The sequence below is a fragment of the Anguilla anguilla genome, chromosome 3 (genome assembly GCF_013347855.1).
Source record: "Anguilla anguilla isolate fAngAng1 chromosome 3, fAngAng1.pri, whole genome shotgun sequence".
NCBI lineage: Eukaryota > Metazoa > Chordata > Actinopteri > Anguilliformes > Anguillidae > Anguilla > Anguilla anguilla.
In genome coordinates this window covers 66,366,900-66,390,255 of record NC_049203.1, presented here as the reverse complement: position 1 = coordinate 66,390,255, position 23,356 = coordinate 66,366,900, and the positions used below count along the sequence as shown (strand labels likewise).

Sequence of the window (23,356 nt, the reverse complement as noted above, 5' to 3'; positions counted from 1 at the left end):
TGATGTACGGTAATATGAAAAGACACCTGCAACCCCAGTTGAGTAGTGTGATATTGTGTTTTGTATGTAGTAATAACCATCCTAAATGATTAATTGTGGAATGGAGTACAGTAAATCTATCTGAAATATCCAGTGTGAGAGCACCTGCCATATCTGATTTGAGTAGTCCATAGTTCATTGTGAATTGTACACTGAATAGGATTATTCTCCTTGCCTGGGGTGATGTTTTGTTTATCCTGTGGGCAAAACGGACAGAGTCCAGAACATTCTGTCATATTAATGAGAGCCTGCCGTTGTATTTTTGGCATTTTTTGAGAGCACAATCTCAGCCGTGCCAATAGGATTTTAAATTATTATCATCATTTATTTAAAATGCATCAATCCTGTGGGTCGGTTGAGTGAAACTAAAAAAAAAAAAAAGGTAATTATTTATCAGATGCCCCGTGAACATTAGTTTGATTCAGAAGGACTTTTATATGCTCCTGGAACATTACCACACTAATGCAGCTGAATGTGTACTGAGACACCTCAGGTTAAGGACCTTGCCGGGGGCACCGTCGCAGTGCCAGACAGCACCAAGGTTGGATGGACTAAGCCACAGTGGAATACAGCAGAAATGAGAACCAGCACACACCACAGGCCCTACGGAGCCAGTAACCTGCCATCCCTGCTCAAAATATTTTGATTTATTCTTCTGCGTTTGTGCACCCAAAGCATGAGCAAGTATGCAGCGAGGGCTGGCACCAAGACAAACGCAAATCAGCTTGGGAAACTGAGGCTCACGTGTGTTTGCTTTTTTAGTGCCAAGTCTTTAAGCATACTCCGAGATGTGACAGTCAACAAGTTTCACAGGTCCAAAGCTACTTACTTTTCTTTTTTTTTTTCTTTTTTTTAACCAGTAAGCAGTTTATTCCTAATGTTTGGTCAAAGGGGCAAAAAATGTAAGCGCCACTATATCTAGTCCCAAGCAGCAACGTGTCCCAGATCTGACAGCACAAATTAAACTACAGTGGAAATTGGTAGAATGTGTACTCTCACCATTAACATTTAGCATAACTGCACTAAAATCTAATTATCTCTTCCTTGTCCCCAAGGAAATAATTTCTTCCAAGTGCACCAACACTGTTTACAGTGATCATATTGGCAAGGCAAACGAAGGCCAGAATATAGCCCCTGCCCCATCTAGTGTTGGGGAATGTAATTACACCTTACCCCTTGCCTGGATTCATTAAAAAAGTGAAAACAGGACCATAAAGTTCAACCATCAGCTGGAAATAGTACTACCACTATCCCGAAACCAATATTTAAATGGAAAACTTAACATTTTAAGATTTTAAAATAAATCTTGGGGGAAGTGTTTATTTGCGCGATCAATGTGCTTTAAAAAGCTAGACATGTTTATAAAGCCATACATTGATGTGCAAAGATTATTGAAAAGTTAATTACTGTATGTCTCTCTACTCATCTGTGTATTTGATAAATGCCCTTCTTCATAGAATTAGAAAATAAATGTGTAGAGGTCAAATAGTAAACATGCATTGCAAAGTATAAGCAATATCTGCAACTAATTTTATCCATGGCACCATAAGTAATGGTACTAATTTTTTTTTTTAATCCACAAAAGCATGTCTTCCCAGACATTTTGGACGACCATTGCCATAACAAACAAGTTTCCATTCATCAAGCAACCCGTTTTAAATACAGCAGGAATAAGTCCTTGCCCGTGACGCCAAAAAAAAAAAAAAAAAAAAAAAAAAACACCGCAACGCTAATGACTCAGAGTCTACCTTATTAGCGTGTCTGTTGCTATAATGATTCGGCGAGGCGGAGGAGTGCCCCACCGCTGAATTCACAAACGGCACAGGGGACACAAGTCGGGAGCGATAACGAGCCGCGTTCAAATCTGATGATCTTCCGGCACGTCTCGCCCCGGTCCGTTGTCGCGTTTCCCCTCCTCCGCACCTGACGCAGCGCAAACCGGCATACATTATTCACGCCGTACTGCTCCCGCCGTCTCGCGCCAGTGATATCAACCTTCAACCGTCATCCAGAGCGCCGACGCCCCGTCAGGAGGCTCCCGATAGCCGCGTCTGCATTTCCAACGGATTCCCCCCGCCTCGGTGGTGCTGCTGGCATTTGCTTATCTCTCTCCTCTTGCTCTCCTTGGGAAATTTTCACCGCCGGCCAAAGTCAACAGCATGTTTGGAGAGGGCGTTCTGTTAAAATAAACTTTTCCAACAGATGTTATTGAAATACCATGTTGAAATTTGAAAATACCATGATGAGTTTTAAAAGGTGAGTGCAGGTATGGCCATCTCAAACAAGCTGAAGTTTCAACAGGGTTTGTTGTTTCAGGTCCTGGGAAGAAAATAGGTTTTCAAACTTCCTTTAAGCCACCGACAAGCACAGGTGGTTGAAGATATGCTGTCCACTTTGAAATAATGATTCATGGAATAAAATTATTAGGTTCCCGGCTTAGATAACAGTCTGCAGCCCTGGAGCTCCTCCAGGGCAAGGTGTGATTAGATCTATAGACTCTGCAGTCTGCCACATATATAGGTTTGAAAATCCCCAGAATTGCAGTAGCCCTCTGGGACCAAGGGCAAGTGACCCTGATTTAGGATGTTGTTAGGTACAGTACATAGCAATCACCGGCAATAGTGACCCTCTGCTCAAACAAAAAAGAAAGCACTGCCAAACTATTAACTTCCCTTGCACTACCTTTCAGTGAATGATTCCTTCAGGTAAACCTTGAAATTCTTAATTTCTGTTGTTTTTTTAATCACTCATGAAGATTTGGGAATTTACCATTCTTGCATTCTCAAAACCAAAAAAAAATTATAATCATCCCAATTTGAGAAAACAAAGCACGAAGCATCTTTGCACTGCTGAACACAATAAAGTTATTGTTCGGCTATGTTCAATCATTAAAATGTCTATTAAACATATTAAACAAATAGAGCTGAATTTGACATATATTCATCTAGGCCTAGTAAATATACAGCTGTGTGCATGAAAATTGTAGCATTTTAAACTGGATGAGCACATATTCTAAGAAATGACCACTGCAGAAGCCAATACCCATAGCTAACACAGTACAAAGGTCACTACCAGCATAATGTAGTAAGATGCTCAGTGTCAGTTCAACTCTAATTACTAATATCATTTATGTGAGTCCAATAGGAATTGCATGAACTAAGTCAGAGTGAAATACACTCTGTTATAATTATTTGAACACCAGAATTTTTACTGTGAAATACCAGAAGGCATGAATGCGTATGTTTCTTATGGTTGCCCGTACCCATTCAGCTGACAGTCTGTGAACTCAGAAGTTCATATCCTTGAGGTTCTCTGTAGTTACATTTACGCAAAAGACAAAGTTGAATATTGAGGACGAAACCATCCATAACGTTTTATATACTTGATGGAAGGTTTCTGTGACAAGCAGGTCAGGCGCTGGAAGATGGGCCCGGAGCAGCTGTGCCGATGAGGGATTCAAGCAGACGCGGAAAATTCCGGCGTCTTAAATAACACGTCACTGAGAGCAACGCGAGAGACATGACCCTGCGGAGGTGCATTAACCACCTGATCCGAAACAGGAAATGCCACCGAGGTCATTTCCCCGCTGACTCATCGCATTCCGAACTGACGCACGTGGCATTCTGTGTTAGTACAATCTATCTGCAGAGTGCGCTCTGCCCTTCGGCTGAAAACAACATTTTTTGAATCTTTAGTCATGCAATGCCCTCTCCCAGGATGACCGGTTCACCATGTAAGCCATACCCGTCTCCTCCCCCCCCTCGCCACCCACCCCCCCCCACCCCCACACCCCACCCCCCGAAAAAATAGCATCCTCCAAGATCCTCTCTCAAACTGAAACAAGGAAACAGAATTTCAAACAGCTTCCTGTTGAGTTCAATTAGACCCCTCTCCCTTTCATCGCCAAAGGGCGCAGTGTGACATGCGGAAGACCTGTGTAATTTCCACTGAATAGACTGTCCTTAAATATCGCAGAATAAACGGGGACGTCGATGTTTGCCGTTAGAAAGAAAACAAGTATGAAATTAGGTTTCAACCCCCAGCTGGGAACCATGCTGTCAAAGTAACAAGTTTAAAAGTGTGCCAGAGGAGTCAGTCACAAATAGGCAAATGCATTGTGTAAACTGTGTGAATGACAGATTGGAGTTAAAATAATTGCCAAATAACTCAGTGGGACTGAACAGACAGTGTCAATTGCAGTTCTCTGACACACAAATGAGGTGTAATATTGACTTTCGAGAGGAGGGGAAGGGACGTGAACACTCACACATAAACACGCACACACACACACTCTAGCACACAAACATGCACATACACACGCACACACACATGCACGCGCACGTACACACACACACACACACACAAACACACACATGCACCCACACACACAAGCACAAACCACACGTACACATGCATGCACATACATGCACATACGCGCACAAGCACTGTGTGCAAAAAAAAGATGGTGCACACAGGCACTCATCTTTTGATTTTTTTTTTGACATTTTAGTCCATCAGAAAGTATCACATTAAATAATTTAACGATTAAAGGTTTTAAAATGTTGCAATATATTTGACATTTTTTTCTGATGCTACATCTGAAATCAGCAGCACCCAAAAGCTGAAACATTGAAAATATGCAAAAGGCACATGTATCAGGCCTTCAACTGTACTAAACATAGAGTTGAAATTCTCTTTTATACTTAAGTAATGTTTTACATACCAGACCCACCCAGTAGATATTAAGCTCCCTGAATTCTTTCAGCTGAACTCTTTGATTCATTTAAAAATTACATTCTGCCTTTGGGGAGCTGTTGATAATTGCTATGAGCCTGTGTGTTAATTACAAGTGTTCTCATCAGAACTGCTGCCTATTTAAGAGTTATTTAAAGCAGAGTAGTGATGCCTGCCGTACGCCTGTTCGACCTCACAATCCAGTCCAATCGTTAATTAGAAGCCACATTCATAAACCGCTTTACAACCTCCTCGGTCTACGGAAACAATGAGAATCAAACTGCGGATAAAAAAGACACGGAAGAGTAATTATTAACTAAACGCTGCCACGGGACATTGTTTCAAAGTCTATGATGCTGTCAGTTGAGACAGGTCAGCCCCAAGCGGATCCACTAATACCCCAATAGGAAAGAAAGATCGCTTTGCAGCCACTTCCAAATCACCAAGATGTGAGAATTCTGGGATGCTTCTGATTATCTGTATTCCAAGCTGTGCAGCACGGTACCGCCGTGATAACCCCGGTGGCTCAGCACTAGAGCTCCTGGGATGTAGGGGATTGCCAAAGCAGCTGATAAAAATGGGATTCAGACCCTGACGGAGCGCACAGCGCTGTCCCTCTCTCCCCCAAAGGGGCCCCCGCTGGGTTGAACCTGAGCTCCGGTTCCCCTTGTGACCCCGGCCTCTGGATGACTGCCACTCGTCGAAGCGAAGACGAATAAGGGACAGGGGGCGTGCGAAGGATCGAACGGTGCGGGCGGAGGGCGAAAGGAAGGATGAATGGGCGGAGCAGAACGGAGGGAGGAATGATGGAGGGAGAAGGCTGGAGAAGTATGGGGAATGAACGGAGGTGAGAAAAGGAAGGTGAGATTAGGGAGAAGAGAACAGTTGAATAAAAGAAAGTAACAAAAAAGTGATAAAAAAAGTAAGAGGAAAGAGGGAAAGGATAAATCAGAGATGGAAGGAGGTGCAGATTGAAGGGAAGAATGGAAGGATGGTATAAGAGGATGATGAAGACATGCAGCAAGACAGAGAAGAAGAGAAAGTAGGACAGTGCGAAAGGGTAAGGTTTTTGATGCATTGACTGACTGACTGATTGATACTTTCTTCATCCCTTAAGGGAAATTTCACATTGTCACCAGAGCAGAACATGGTCAAAGACCACACACACAACAGTGCAGTAATACAGATAACACCATTATGGTAACACCTGGAAGCAAATTAATGCAACTGCCAGAACATACCCGCCTACGATCAAAAAAATGACACTCAGCAGAGTGTTGTGAAAAGATTTCATGTTACCTCGTATTACCCAAAGGTACGAGTGCATTCAGTTTCAACCATTTGTGTAAGTACCCCACCTCTAGGGTGGATAAAGTAAACAGTTTTTTAAAAAATTAATATGTTAGGAACACTAAAATGCAGCCCCTCAGTGGAGCACAGTTGATAACTGCAATCATTTAGAGAAAGGAGACTACAGAGGCATGAAGGCAGTCTACCCTGTATTGATTAATAGATAAAAAATATAATAAGGCAGTTGCCTAGGAATGAACAATGAGGTCCAGCCCACTATTAGATAAACAATGCAGTGGTGAGACAGAAACTTTGTACAAGGTAACATAACACAAAGAAATGCGAAGTAACCAAGACCCCATAACACATGAGGCCGTTTGAAAATACAGCATGTCACCCTCATCAATGACAGACAGAAACGTAGCTTGAACCCCTTTTCTTTTGGCCTCCAAGGGAAAACAAGATATGTTTTTGGAAGTGAGTATCAATTTAAATTCCTCAGAAGCTCAACATGGACCTTGAAGGACACTTTGTCTCCTTAACGATACGCTCACCCTTTTGAATTGCCGAACCCTCTGGCATATAAATGCCAACATCTTCACGTGCCTGAGATCAAGCTTTTGTGTAAACCATCTGAGTATTTATAACCAATTTAAGCTCCCGCATAGCGGACTGAAGTGAGCGCAATTCCCCGGTATGCGTTCAACAGCTCGCTCCAGAGAACGAGCGTGCATAAATGGCAGCGTCATAAGCTCACAGATGCTCCTTTGAAGCCTCCATGTTTGTTATTAATAGTAAATGGTGCAGCGAACACAACAAAATGAACCCAACGGGGAATCATCTGTCAGTACGGGGATGTGACAGCCTTAAGCACGGGCTGGAGGCTATTCAAGACTTCCCACAGATGCATTCCTCAAAGCGAATGTTTCACTGGAATAATCCCAAATTGCACGCATCTCAGACAAAGCGGTTGGGCGACTCCGTCGGCTAGAGAGCTTCGACAGAAGCACGTGCTGCAGACCTCTGCTTCTCATCAAGTCAGAATGAAATCACTGATCAAATAAAATCACTGATCAAAACAACTGGCAGCCTATCCGTGGTCATGGAGGAGTCAACAGACTGGACGGACAATTACGTTTCTACATATTTTATTTGTTCTTCAAGGAACATCCATCACTGTCTGAAAGTTATTCTTGCTGATGCACAGCACCGTATTGTCGAGAACTACAGCAGAAGGACAGCTCTGACGAAACCATGAACCACCGGTCGAGAAGACTGAAAGATATAACAAAGTTGCAGAGGAGCTCACCGCATACTACGACCATGACTAATCGCGGTTCTGTCAACCAGAAGACTGTCAGAAATTGACATATCTAAGAAGAATGAAGTAAACTTTAGTTGTTCCCCGTATGAGCTCAAGCCGAGCGAGCAAGCAGACAGTTGCTTGAGTTTAAATGAGACATTCATGTCTTTCAGCAGCCCGCATTAAACTTGTTTCTGTTCACACTGTCTTAGCATGAGGGCGGCACAGTGGTGCAGTGGGACAACACTGTAAGCTAACTGGAGACTCTAAATTGCCCATAGGTATGAGTGTGTGAGTGAATGGTGTGTGTGTGCCCTGCAATAGACTGGCGGCCTGTCCAGGGTGTATTCCGGCCTCTCGCCCAATGCACACTGGGATAGGCTCCAGCACCCCCCGTGACCCTGTCCAGGAATAAGCGGGTGTAGATAACGGATGGATGAATGGATGTCTTAGGATGGGGCCTTAGGCATTTGGTAAGCATGGGCCTATGCATGGGCATGCCAGCTGGATTAATCCTAGGTCCAGGTTCAGCCATTTTGCTCTCACAAAACATGACTGATGTATTAACTAGCTATTTGAATTTAAGTTGCTATGATTTACCTCTCAATTCATAAAATCTTACTTAATCCTGCACAGGTCTCGGCCCATTTGTTTTAATTTAAATGCGTATTAAAAAATGAACTCCCACTCCAGAAGCTGCCCGTCATTGTTATGCGCTGTACGAGCGGCACACTCCACCTTGCACATAAATGTGAATCATAATTACACCTCCAGAAATGTTGATGGACTTCTTGTTGATTTAATACCTGCAAACTCACGCTCAAACAAATGCTGGCTGCGGTGGAAAATATGATTCATTTGAATGCTGGGTAAACACAGCCTAACCCAGCACAATCTGCATGTGTAGCTGCTCAAGATGAATTCACGCCTGAGACGTTCAGACGAATGGGTCCTCCAAAACCGGCCTCCTGACACACACCACAAATTTATTAATAGCGAAAAACACACTGAAAACGATGAGTCAGCTAAGCCATTTCAGCCAGGCACACGCGGCGTATAATGAATTAAACAGCCAAAGTACACAGTGTCATTATCAGTCATAACAGGCCTGGCCAACACGCCGAGCTTGCATTGTCTCGCACGTATAAATCAGTACAGAGACATATTTATCATTCAGGCAACTAATAACATGAAGTCCTCACTCAAGGAGGCAAAGCAGTATCTTGGCTGAGTTACATGCCCACAACCCATGCCCTAACTGTGCCCTCAACCCATGCCCTACCTGTGATCCCCCGGGTCTACCTGTGATCCTTAAGTCTACCTGTGATCCCCCGGGTCTACCTGTGATCCCCCAGGTCGACCTGTGATCCCCTGGGTTTACCTGTGATCCCCGGGTCTACCTGTGATCCCCTGGGTTTACCTGTGATCCCCAGGTATACCTGTGATCCCCTGGGTTTACCTGTGATCCCCGGGTCTACCTGTGATCCGCCAAGTCTACCTGTGATCCCCGGGTCTACCTGTGATCCCCTGGGTTTACCTGTGATCCCTGGGTCTACCTGTGATCCCCCGGGTCTACCTGTGATCTCCCGAGTCTACCTGTGATTCCCGGGTCTACCTGTGATCCCCCGGGTCCACCTGTGATCCCCTGGGTTTACCTGTGATCCCCTGGGTTTACCTGTGATCCCCCGGGTCCACCTGTGATCCCCTGGGTCTATGTACTACAGTACCCTCACTAACCTGGGGCTTAGAGGATCACGACTCACATTCTCATTCAAGCAGTAGTCTCAGGCTTAGCTCACTCCCACTCCATCATAAACATCTACTAACAGCTCACTTGGATAAATGAATATCCTGATTAGCCTCACTTAGCCTCTCCGATCTCATTTTATTGTTGTTGTTGCATAACCCGAGCCAACGTTCACGCCTGCGGAACCTCAATCTTGTGAAAGACCACAGACAGATTTCATCATCGCTTTTTTTTTTTTAACCTTAGGCTAACCAAAATCAAAAGACTGGCACATCATCAAGAAGAAAGAGAGCCCTGGTGAGCTCAGTAATCACAACGGGCCCGGCAGGCCCAGGAAGATCTCTACATTTGATGACCGAAGAATTCTCACCATAACGAAGAAAAACACCTGTTCAACAGAACTAGTTTTTTTTTCTTCTTCTTCTTTTTTACATTGCCACTTGTAGATTCAAGCACGGCACAAAAATTCTCCATCCAACGTATCCCAATGCACTGCCTCTACTCCACGATGGGTCTTCAAGATCAAGGGTCCTCAACCTTATGCCGAAAGGGCCAGTGTGGGTGCAGGCTTTTGTTCCAACCAAGCAATAACGCACCTGATTCTACTAATCAAGGTCTTAGCAAAGAATCTAGTGGCCGATTAGTAGTATCTGCGGTGTTACTGCTAGGTCGTAATGAAAGCCTGCACCCTCACCAGCCCTTCCTAAGTAAGACTGAGGACCCCTGCTTTAGATCACGTCAGCTAAGCTAGAATGATACATGAAACAAACTGGAGTTTCCTAAGGAAATGCCAGTCTTTCATCGACTGTAAAGAAAACCGCCACCACCTTTGGGAAAAGACGTGGTTAACGCATTGCCATATTTATTTATCCAATTAAAACTGACATGTGCATTCTGAGCAGTAGCATTTAAAAAAAAGGTGCGCCACTTACCCACTGATTCTAATGACTGCAAATTAGTCCTCACCCCTTGATTAAAACATTTCATTCTAATTAATACAGAGAGCTAATCTGAAGTTATAACTAATTAGAGTAAGGTGAATTAAAGTTTATCAAATTTACTACATACCAGGCCTGTTTGTTACATATCACTTTGTCTGAACTGTGGATCAGAAGAAGATGGGGACCGTGAATCTTAAATGCATATGTGCACAAACATTTACATGCATCCACACATACATCCACATTCAAATATATAATTCCGCATTAATGTATCTTTGTCCATATAACCACACTCTGATTCTAATGTTGAGCTATTTGAAATTTAAATCAATAAAATGCACCTATTTTCCCAGCTGTGTTAGGAAGAAAATGTATACAGTGGTTTATGAAAAACAGGAGTGATAAGAATAGGCCTGCAAACAGAAACCTGAGGTCAGTGATGTATTCTATTTTATCCTGTGATAATGATGCTAAATAACACTTAACAGTTGTTACATTGCATAAAAATGGCTGAAAATGTGATTTCAACTCTGATGTTGCCATTGTAATGTGGACTGACAACACAAATGAGCACTTAAGATAAGAATAACAACACAATTGTCTGGTTTATTTTCTTTCCGTAAGCATAAAAATGTATCAAACCAGAGATAAGGACAGTGGAAATGTTGGTTAAATTTTAAGTGAGAGACTATCGCCCCCTGGTGGTGGTTATAAGGTGCATGGCAGTTTTTCCAATTAATTTGTGCCCATTAGAAGGTACTTTGGCAGAAACACATGCACATGTTTTAACTTTGATTTTAATGTTAATATCATATTTGTTTGTGTGTGTGTGTGTGTGTGTGTGTGTGTGTGTGTGAGAGTGCGTGCATGGGTATGTGTGTGTCTGTATGCATGTGCGTGTGTGTGTGTGTGTGTGTGTGTGTGTGTATGTGTGTTCATGTGCCATGTGTGCATGTGTATGTGTGTGCCTGTGTATACATGTGCATGCATGTGTGTGTATGTGTGAGTGTGTGTGTGTGTGTGTGTGAAAAAGGATGGGTGGGTTGGTAAAAATGTTTGTTTTCAAGTGTTTTCTTGTCCTAAACATTATTCTCACAAAAAGTATAAGCACATATCAGGAGCTTTAACCTTCACACAACCAGCTTTTTCTAAGAAAGAAACAAGCAAACAAAGGAATAGATGGTAATGGAGTAGTCAATGTACAGGCGTACACCTCTCCATCAGCCCAGTTTCGTTTTTCATGCACCATACCATCGCCCTGTTTCCTTGGTGACGTATTTATATGCACAGGTACAATAACTTACACAAAATTACCGGAGCTTCTCAGTAGCCGCTCTGCTGACAAAACTGAATGCAAGTTAAACGCTCAAAGTCTGAAATAGATGAATAACGCTCACTGTACCTACAGTTCCCTCCAAAATGTTTGGGTCAAAATCATTTGTTTTCTTGATCTGGCCCTGTACTCCACAATCCTAGATTTGTAAGCGAACAGTTCACATGTGGTTTAAGTGCCAATTCTCAGCTTTTATTAAGGGTATTTTTTATACGTTTTGCTTTCACCATCTAGAAATCGCAGCACCTCTTATACTTAGCCCCCCTTGCTCAGAAGGTGACGACAGAAACGTGTTCTGTATGCGGTGCTAGAATTACATGTTTAATGTCCAATCCACCTTTGTAACCCAGGCCTGTTGTGGTAATAGTACCTCCCTCTACTGCAATGTATCCAAATAGATATATATCGTGGATTGAAAACAAATTACACTTAAAATCGGGTGGCCCGGTCGCCATGTCACTAGGAGGCAGCACTATGTAACAAATGAGCTTAATCTCAGTTATAGCGCTGCGGACCCCCGTAAATTTCTGCGTGTTTACGGTGGATCACAATCTTTACAATCAAACCTCTGGCTGAACCGTTTCGCTGATCAGGGCCTCATTACTGTAAATCAGCCCATTAATAAAACCGTTCCAAATTAGAACATCCCTCCCCGGGGGTTCCGCATTCCACTAATTGAGGTGAATCGCTGAAAATTAGAAGCCATTAATTAATGGCATAATGATCCAACAATGCTTTTAAACGGCATTAAATCCACATATGATAATTGCAAATTTCAAATGTGTGATTAAGCGAAAGCTTAACGGTTTACACAAGCTGCCGCAGCCCCAGTCTTTAAACGGATTAAATGCATTGCCGTGCAGTACGGTGGCCTCCATGGTGCCGATCAGACGATGGTTGCACGGGTGCAGAAAACACTCTCGCCCTGTCACTGAGATGCATAGGGGAAATTATCTGCTCACTTTCATTTTATTCTGCATCTCTGCATCTCCAACCCCCCCCCCCCCCAGTGCAACAGCCAGGTAGCCAGGTATATACCCTGCATCACAATGGGGGCGAGAGAGGCAGCTGAACGCAGGGAGGAGAGCGCACACCAAGCGCATCCTCTGAATACGAATGCCTCCATCATCGCGTGCGCTGGAACACCGCAAGGCACGCTGGGAAATAGCACGCAGCCTGATCAAGGCAAAATTTCTTCAACGCATTCCCTGAGAGGTGTGCGTGTGTGTGGGGGTTGGGGGGGGGGGGGGGGTTAGGGGGGTTCAGGGGAGCGAGGAAAAGCTCTGGGGCTACAAGACAGCCTTCACAAGCCCAGAAACAAGCATAAAATAAGCAGTAAACGTGAGAAAGTATAGAATATGGCTTCCTGTTGTGTATATTTTCATGCATAGTGCAGTGCTGACACAGCTAAGATGGGGTCTTTCTCTATTGTGATGAGAATAATAAGTAAAGTTAGAAAATTATGTCCTCATCAGTAATGAATTGGTTTGTAATAAGATACAGAGCCCTCTGCTCCTACTCACTTATCAAAATTAAACGCAGAAAATTCTGGATACATTTCGGGTCTGTGCGTCAAGAGCCTGTAAACCACAGTTTAACGGGTAGTATGATCATGATCCATCAAAAATTAGACTGCCGCACAGTTGAAGGTTTGATAACTTTTTTTTTTTAAATCCACTAAATTAATCGACGTGGATGGACCTTTTGAAGTGAAGTGGACGGATGGTAGCAGTTTATTTCTGAATGCCCTCCACACACACATGTAACTGTCAGTTTAAAGAGTAAGCTTCATAGTGTCAGCATAAATTTTATGTTATCGCTTAGCAACAGCTTTGGCAGAAAGGTTGAGGTCTCCCTGTGTAATTATCTCCATACCCCATCTTAATGCTAAGGCCCTTAAAGGCATACTTAAGCAGGATTTTTAACCTTGAGAACACAATACAATTACCATGCTAAGGCATATTTACGATGCACTGGCAATCTTTGCAAACCTTTACCCGTACTTGTTATTCTAAAATGTGTCGTGTGGGACGTTTCTGGGTGTGGCGCTGTCTTCTGTGTGGGGAGGGGTGGGTGTGGCTGCAGAGCTGCTCAGCAAAGAAGTCCAGAAACCGTGAAGCAAACTGACAGGGCTCGTTCAAGAGGTAACCTTGAAATTGCTTTTTCTCGGTGGCGTCAGCTGAAGTTGGCCAAGGGGATTAAAAGCAACGCAGAGCCGGCTTTGTCCTGTCGGACCTGTAAGTAACATTTACCGGTAGTGAGAAGCTGGCAACAATGAGGACTTTTGCAAGGGTCTGAAATGTTCAAACTTCAAAGTTCCAACGATAAAAATACCCCTCTAAGGGGACGGTGGGTGGGTGGGGGGGGGGGGGGGGGGGGGGGTGTTACAGACTGTAACTGTATGTGTAACTGAAGACTTTAGCATTTCTTGTTGTTTCTAACAAGCACGCACTATAACTGCTACACACACAGAGAGTCTCAGGTACACACCGCAGAACATGTCAGTTCTCTAAGATAAGCCTGCCCTCCCCATCCCCATTCTCATACCCACCCCACCCCATACCCATCCCCACCCCCCCCATTCCCATCCCCATCCCCCTTGTCCCCCACCCCACCGCATTATTAGTTCATCCCCAGCTGCGTAAGACTGAGCTTTTCCATTATTCAGCGCTGCGGTTGGTCACAGAGATTGGCTCCTCAGTGCCACGATGCAGGCCCAGGCTCTTTAAAGTCAGGTCGCTAATTCGCCTCCGCAGACAGGTGGCAAGAGCTTCACCTCTAAAGCGACGCGATGCGAACGCAAGGCAAAAATAAAAAAAAATCGCACTTCAATGCGAAGCGCCGCAACACCTCGCGAACAGCACATTTTGGATTTCAATAATTCACGACAACATTTCACAACAGAACGCTAAGTGAACTAGATCCAAAAGTACCCATTTCGGTAAGCACAATTTAACTACAAGCAAGAACTATCGCAAAGTAAACAAGCGGTTAGGCAAGCACTTAAAAGGCTTGAAAGTACCATGGAGTTGTGATTATTATTGCGGTTTTTGTCACGGCTGGAGCTATCCATAAGCCTGAAACAGAGAGTTCCTTGTTCACGTGCAGGAATGGAGAGTAAATGTGTTTTAATGAAGTAGAGATCTACTATCCTGTAGGTTTTCACTCCAACCCTGACAAAGCACACCCCATTCAACAGCTAGAGATCTCCATGAGTTGCTAATTAGTAGAATCAGGTGTGCCAAATTAGGGTTGGAATGAAAACCTACAGAATGATACATCTCCAGGAACAGGGTTGAGAACCCCTGGTTTGACGTATTGCTCAGTGAATGTTAAAAGTTACAGTTATTCAAAGTTAAAGCAGGAAAATGTTTGTAATTCAAAGGGATGATGAAAAAGTGCAATTGCAGATGGAAAATGCCATTCTCAGGTTGCCTGTTGCATAAATTCATCTTAACAAAGTCTGTAATGCCATAGTTAAGGCCATTGTATGTGTACTGCTAGTCATTACTTGTACCTGGATCAAGAGGAAAGATTAAAGCATAAAGTTCAGAGGTGCACATAAAAATACAAATAAAAATACCCATTGTAGCCAATATTTGTCACTTTACTTCTTCTTCTTTAAACTTCTCATCACAAACTCTCTTGTTCAGCTTTAAATTGTGGATTTGTAGTAATACCAAACTGCATGATTTGCAGTACTAAAATAAAGTGTTAAGAACAATCATAACTGTGATCCCAATTATCAAAAGCTGAGTTTCAGTTAAACCTGTTTAGACCTGTTTGAACCTGTAACCTTTTTATTTATTTTTTTTTTTTGCTAACCAACTGATAAAGGTGCTTCGAAGTACTTTGAAACTGGCATTTCAAATCAGGGGAATTTGAGCCAGCTTAGCTGGCACCACATAAGGAGCTTTATTAACATTTTTTTAAATTATACAATTATACAATATTAAAACAATGCAATAGAAAACACGTGCCAAGCACACTAAAGGGTGTGTGTGTGTGTGTGTGTGTGTGTGTGCATATGTGCGTGTGAGAGTGTGTGTGTGTGTGCATATGTGCGTGTGTGTGTGTGTGTATGTGTGTGTGTGTGTGTGCATGTGTACGTTTGTGTGTGTGTGTGTGTGTGTGTGTGCATGTGTACGTTTGTGTGTGTGTGTGCGTGTGTGTGTGTGTGTGGGTGTATGTGTGTGCATGTGTGTGCGTATGTGTGTGTGTGTGTGTACGTTTGTGTGTGTGTGTGTGTGTGTGTGCATTGCCAAAACCCCTCAGATGTGAATGTGGGGTGTATGAGGGCTGAGTGTGCAGTGGGTGGCACTTCCTCTGACAGGACTGACAGTGGAAATGATACAGAGCCCACACCCACACTCTTCTGTAGCCTCAGGAGGTCCGTAGCATGTGTGTGGGGGGGGGGGGGGGGGGGGGGGGGGGGGGCTGCCAAACACAATGCTTCAACGCAAAAGGTCATTTCCAGTTGAATTTTATGTCCAATAAAACGCAACCCTGTGAACAGCGCAGCTGCAGCTGTTGCTAAAACGTTAAAGGAATATAATTGCCTCAGACGTATATTTCTTTTCTTTCGGTTCCCCAGCCCCGATGGTAATTACAATGGAGGGGGGGGGGGTGGAAATGAAACCCACAACCGACACGCTCAGAAATATGACCGGCTGTTTTTTTTTTTTTCCGAGCTCACGTTGAAGCGCCAAGCCGCAGGCAGCCGCCGCACAATGAGGGGCGCTAAGAAAGCCGTCGTCCAATCAAAGGGACGGTGGGACATGATACGGGGGGGGGGGGGGGGGGGGGGGTGGGGGGGGGGACGTATCCGCGAATCCCGCTGACAAAAGAACAGCGGCGTCGGTTACTCTCCAGCTTCCGTTTCACGCCTGCAAAAAGGGTAAACAAACGTGCGCTTGTGTGGCGTGGCGTGTGAGCACGTGTCTCACAGGTGTTACAGAGCAAGCAGAGGTAAGTACGCGGCGTACAGTACTGCAGGTGCATCGCCAGACTGTAGAGTCACTGCAAATGAACAGAACGGGTAGACCAAAAGGCACACAAAATGGAAGTCACTGACACAACACTGCTCAGTGACTGTGCACACCATAGAGTGCAGGACTATACCTGCACGGTTGATGAAAGCTGAATCAATAACAATAAAATATTAAAATTTATGAAAAATACGCCACGCTTCCACCAAGGGAACGCACTTTACCGAAAACGGCCTCTAGGACCTCTATCAACAATTCATAAACGCATTCACATAATTTCAATTACCCACAGGCATGTGGAGGCAGAGGAACGCCTAGCAGGGAATCTGGACTTTCTAGTCGCTCACCAGTCTCCACTCTCGCATCCAACACGCTGGACTTTATTCAGACCCAAGAGAAAATGAACAACAAGCGCTCCAGAGCCATTCCAAAATGGATTCCACCCTGCTTCATAGCCTGCCTTCCAGAAGCCCCGCAGATGTACTCCACCGCCTTGAAGGCACGTCAGATTAATATTACCCCTTCTCCCAATGATAATCTGACGCATGTGCGATCCTCCCACCCTCGGAAGTCACGTCAACGTAATTAAATGCCCCTGCCCCCCCCCCCCCATTCAAAGAAAACAGCATGCAGCGCGGCGCTGGAACCAGAAGATATGATTTTCTCAGCTACCCTTTTCCTCCAGCTCTTCCCTAATCTTCTGCTGCCATGGTGATGAGAGTCTTATGGCTCTGGTAAAAATAAAGAAGATACAGTAGAAGGTAGAGAGAAAAAAAACGGCAAGACGAGAGAAAGTTTTCATATTTGTCGGAGATTAAATAATGCTAATCTTCAATGGCCTTATTACTGACACTCAGACACAGAGCACTAAGTACTGAAGCTTGTACTCAGGTAATTACAACGTGTCAGCAAACGAGTATCATCAATTATAATTATAAATCTCACTGATATCCCCGAATTTCTTTCATTGAAGATTCACGCTGTTCAGAAACACTGAAATACCATCATCCGATGTCTTGTGGTGTCTAGCAAAAGGAAACCGTTGTAAAATTGCACCACAACTACACAAAGAACGCAATGCAGCTAGATAGGAACCCAGTTCCTCTGACTACAGTGAAGCGGCAACTATGATTTGCTGGTCAAAAAGGATGTTCATCTGCCTTTCCCAAATCTTGGAACAAGTGTCGATGTGTGCTTGGCCCAATGGGGTCTCTTCTTGTTAACAGCACATAGCAAGGGCTTTTGTTCAGACACACATCCTTTCACAACAGCAGATCGTAGTTAACATTTCACTGTAGTCACTGGTTTCTTTCTAGTTGTACTGAGTTCTTCCCGTAGTTGTGTTGCAGTTCTACGACGGTTTTCGCTTACTAGAAGACAAATACATCGTGTTGTCTAGCAGACCTGGGTCAAATACGTATTTTTATAGGCGCTCTCCTTCCCCACTGCGAAGACCCCGCCCCTGTCACTGTGAAAGGCACCAATCAAACTGCGCTTGCAGTCAGTGACATTTAAAATTGAAATACGCACGTGGAAATCCCCCCCACCCTGCTGTGATTAGAGTAATCATGTACTGTTTATTTCTTCTTTTCTTTTTTACTTGCTGCTGCTCTTTGGCACTGAAATGATCATTTATTGATTGTGGAAAAGTGGTCCTCTTCAGGGTATAAATAAACTCCCTTCTTTTTCCAACTAACCTTTGTGACAAATATCCACAATCTTGCAAAGCTCTGTAAATTCAGCCATCCATTTGCAAATTTCTAAATACACTTACACGCTGCAGTTAAGTACATAGAAACATTTATTCTGCAATTACAGTAATACAGCTAGAGGGCTCAACCAATTTTCCACTTCATTCAGATTATGTTGCATGAACCAGTTAATGGCTTTAATTAAAGAAGTTTTTTCTGACATTAATAAGCTGGGTGTGGTCAATTTTCTCTGTCTCTCATAAATCACAGTTTGAGGTTACTGACTGTAGTTCTCTCTCCACCGTGAGCGATTGCAAAACCACTGTAAAACAGACAAAGACCCACAGACGGCTGTAACATGCCATGTTCTAGAGCCTATTATAAACCAAATAATGCATTTGTATATTTACAACTTTGATAATGCATTGGCTAACTATAATGGATGGGTTTTGTTTCCTCCAACTAATTGGTGAGATCATTAACTCACTCAGCTATGCAGGATACTGGAACCAGCTTGGCGTGTGTTTCTTTAAAATCTCTAGACATTTAAAGAATATAGTCAACAACGTGAAGGCTTTGAGGTGGCTCAACCAGAACTTATTCCTGGATTAAAGTTGAAGAGAGATGTAATAGATTCACCCTTGGCTTACTTCCCACTGTGAAGGCAAGAGCCAAGTGAATGTCGGAGATAAGAAATGTCTTGGTGTTAAACATCGGAGGGAAAAAAAAAATAAACAAATAAATCCCTTTCAGTGCAATAAGTCAACATGCCACGGCTCCCACTGCCATTGCATGACATTGCTTTCTTATCATCGAGCATCAACAATATAGAAGCTGGAGTCTGACAGCGTTGCTTCTGCTATCAAATGCAATCTGTGTTAAGGGCCCGGTTTATTTTCCGTGTTCAGACACCACAACCTGAAGCCCGGGACGGCGTCGCCTTGAGCAGGAACTGGCGCTGTTGACCTGTACTTACAGCGACACCAAAAGCAATTCTCTGAAAACCTAGATAATTTACCTTAGAATCCACCCTCCCCCTCCCCCACTCCCCACTCTCTCTCTCTCACACACTCACACACACATACACACACCCATACAGCTGATATGTAATTGCATGTTTTGTCAAAACCAAACATTTTTCAATAGTTCTAACCTCTCTGCGATTGAACACTACACAATTCTCCTCAGAGCGACTAGTGTACAGATGGCCTATTTTTATCACTTTAACCAGTTCATATTCACAGCATTCATTTTGGTTTCATCTTGTAGAAATTACAGAACTTTGGATACATAGTCCCCCATTACACATATATGTTTGGGACAAATGGCTTCCCAGGTGTCTCTGGACCAGAGTTGTGCTAAAAAAAATTTAAATAAACTAAAACAGAGACATAGGCCAAACCTTAGGATTACCAAAATTAACTGTTTGGAACATCATTAAGAAACACAGCATTGTTGAGCTCAGTAATCACAATGGGCCTAGTTGGCTAAGGAAGACCTCTACACTTGATGCTCAAAGGATTCTCACCATAATGAAGAAACCCCCCCCTCCCCAAACACCTGCCCAACAGATCAGAAACACTCTTCAGGAGGCAGGCACGGATGCATCAATGACTAATGTCCACAGAAGACTTCACGAACCGCACTACAGAGGCTACACTGCAAGATGCAAACCAGGAGTTAGCCGGAAAAACAGGATGGCCAGGGTACAATTTGCAATGAAGTACCTAAAAGAGCCTGTAGAGTTCTGGAGAAAGGTCTTGTGGACAGATGAGACCAATATGCACTTGTATCAGAGTAGTATGGCAAGATCTGATGTGGAGGCTAAAATGAACTGCCCAAGATTCAAAGTAACCCCCCCCCCCTCACCCACACACCCCACCCCACCCTCACCCGTGAAACATGGCAGGGGTGTATTGGTTTGGGCATGCTACAGATACTGGCCCACATCCTCCTTGATTATGTAACTGCTAATAGGAGCAGATATATATGTATGTGTACAGACATCAGACGTCTCATCTGCTCAAGTTCAACCAAATGCCTCTAAACGCATTGGACGGCACTTTATCCTACAGCAAGACAATGAATCTATGACTGGCAAAATCACTCACCTGACCTGAATCAAACTGCACTCATGTGTTTCATGAGCTGAACAGAAAACTTAAAACAACAAACTCCCAAAATGCTAGCAGGAGCTGAAGATAGCCGCATTACAGGCCTTGGCAGAGCATCACCAGAGAAGATACTCAGCACCTGGTGATGTCTATGGATCACAGACTTCAAGCAGTCGTCGCATGCAAAGGCTACGTGACAAAGTACTAAACATGACTACCTTAATTTATATAACATTAATATGTCCCCAACATTATGGTGCCCTGAAATGGGGACACTATGTACAGAAAGTGCTGTCGTTTCTATATGGTGAAAACAAGTGTATAAAAAAACCCTCAAATAAAACATTAACCACAAGCGTAGTGTTCGATTACAAATCTAAATGTGTGGCATACAGAGCCAATCAAGAAAAATATGTCTTTGTCTCAAACATTACAGAGCTCACTGTATTACTTAATGGCATACATTTTATAAATATATACACGTTTGTTCCTGTAATGTTATATAATTCCAATAATCTGATCTGAAGGAAAGCACACACACGCACAAATGCACGCGCGCACACACACATAAACACACGCAAGCACATCCACACACAGGATAGGACACTGGCAGCTGTATTGAGTCACCACCAGAAGCAAGATTTTACCCTTCAACAAACACAACACAAAAGTAAGCCAGCCCCTTCATAATTGGCATGAAGTACAGTTTCAAAGCTGATGAAAGGTATGGCATTAAAAAAGAATGAAGCAGCAAGATCGAGTGAACAAGAACTAGCATTCGTTGTATACTGTACATCACTGTAGCAGTGACACTGGAGCACATACTGTGAGAGTGATTCCCTCTATTGTGTTCAGCATCCAATATTGCGGGGCTATGAAACAAAGAGCAACACACAATTCACCAGTGTCCCCTGAAAAAGCGTTTGATATGTCATATCAACCTTAATTCTTAATGATACTTAGATCAAAGTACTGGAACGCTGGTAATTTATTCACGCACAAATTTCTGTTGGAACCAATGGACTCATACAGCTGCCACAGATCAGAAGTAGACACGGTAGCCTATAATACCGTGAGGACGTACTGTGATAAAGTACTGCAACACACAACTAAGCATAATTTGTTTCCTGCCACGATGAACAGACACAAAACCAAGCAAACGGTACTAATCGGAGACTTTACATTATATCAGTGCAGCGTGAAGAAAATTCCTGAGGATGTCCACGTGGTATCAATGCCATAGCTTTTTATAAGCAGCGACACATCTGTCTTCCAACCTCGTGTCAACCAATTGACAAAATCATGCAAGCTTATTTTATAACATTTGTCTCATAATTATACATATTTCCTCTTCTTTCCTCTGTTTCATGTTACGCACGGTATATATACGTGCTCCGAATCCAAGTCGCTCAGTACGTTTACTGCAGTTACACTGGCTCCAAAATTGCAAACGAGTTAAAAAAAAAAAAAAATGTAATAAAATGAAACATATTGAAAACCAGGCTACTGTAGAACGTCTATGTAGTAATTTGATACCTAATATCTAATAAGAAAAAGGACCCCCTTAATAATTATTTGTGTTATTTTCTTGGAAAACTTACGCAACCCGTGCAAAAGCACTAAGCTGACGGTCTGATCTCGGAACACTAATGCAGTCATAGCAATATCTCATATCATATAGTCCTCTCCAACCCCCTGTTAACAGGGCCCCCTACATGCGCAAAACAATCAACAATCAGCTTAGTTTGAACTACACGCTGGAGACACAAAACTTTCCTAAAATCTAATAATTAAAAAGCAACTGTCGAATAACATGTAGCTTATTAATTGACATCTCAGAGCGAGTGGCTCCTTGCTCAACGTCGAATGGTCAAAAGTAAAGCACAATCAGGAATAAGCGATGTTACCTTAATTGGCTTTGAAGACTGACATTTGACTTGGTGGGAAACGGTGGCCGTTTGGTTCATCTTGGTGCTGACTTCTTAGAGCTCCGATCCAGAGAAAAATGTTTGGCAAAGACAGAAACGCACCACCTTGGACAATCACCCGAGTCACCATCAAGTTATTTTCTGTGTGTCGAGTATCCTCCGCTTCAAATCCCGCTCCCTTTCGCGCAGTAGTCTGTGAGCTGAATGCTACACTGAGGATACGCTGGCTACAGTCACTCCCGCCCGTCACCGTATTCCCGTCCTACACAGTGCGCGTGGCGCACAGGATCTAAAAAAAAAAAAAAAACCCACCTACTGAAAGTCTGCTGGACAGCGCACGATTCATCCGCTGTATTGAACAGCAAAAGACATATTGCATAAGTGCACCTCCTTTGTTACCGGTATTTCTGCAGGAGCAGCTGCCGCAGCATTCATGAATTTAAGTACAAAAGCTTTATGGAAAAACCTAAATCCAATATTCAGATCGTTAAATTGATCAAAATGTACCTGCCTCTTTGTCTTCTTCTTTGCAATGTTTTGTTCCTAATACTAAACTCTTGTTTTATTTTACTTTTGAAGAACATGTGTGTAGTTTGTGAAATCCACGCGAAAATGTTACAGAGATCGAAACATTTCTGAGCAGGTTATTAATCTGTTTAGAGTGTATTATTTGAATAAATGGGGATGCTGCCCGTAGGACACCCATGTCCAAGTAAAAGCTTCATCCGTAGTCAGTCCTTTCAAAAGGCCATTATTATGCCCACTAACTAGAAAGAAATGCTCTTTGTATGTTACAGTATTCAATGGCTTGCCAGTGGCTAAGTGTGGGTCTTGCTATATAGAACCACAGGCCATTTTAAACCTGTTTTTCAATCTATGTCTTTATTAAGGTTTCCACCTCTGGTAGAAGTAGAGAGTGCTGGGGGAAATGGATTGCAAAGGCGTGATGTCATAACTCCATAAATGTATTTCTAAAGGAAACCTGCCGTGGTGAACTTATAATGATAGACTTCTTTCCTGAACAAAACGACCAAATTATCACATTCCTTTTTTTCACAGTTCCCCCCCTGAGCACTGTAAAACCTCACAGGAAAGCTGTATCCTGCTGGCATTCCCTGAAATCAGACAGGCTGTCGTTTCCAGGGCTGCCTATTCCTCCTGACCCCAATTTTCCCGCTCTTTATCAACACACATCTGATGTAAGGAGCCATTTTGGTGCACTTATTGAAGAAAGAAACGCTTCTGTTC

At 43.3% G+C, this 23,356-nt stretch overlaps 1 protein-coding gene across 1 annotated transcript in view; it reads right to left on the bottom strand.

Moving 5' to 3' along the window:
* The window catches only part of LOC118224266 (inactive dipeptidyl peptidase 10-like), a 113,867-nt gene extending 91,480 nt beyond the window's left edge, over nucleotides 1-22,387 (bottom strand). The window contains exon 1 of the mRNA XM_035411599.1: nucleotides 22,088-22,387. Within this exon, the coding sequence (XP_035267490.1) occupies nucleotides 22,088-22,147 (60 nt within the window). The 5' untranslated portion in view covers nucleotides 22,148-22,387. The remainder of the gene's footprint in view (nucleotides 1-22,087) is intronic.
* Nucleotides 22,388-23,356: the final 969 nt, after the last annotated feature.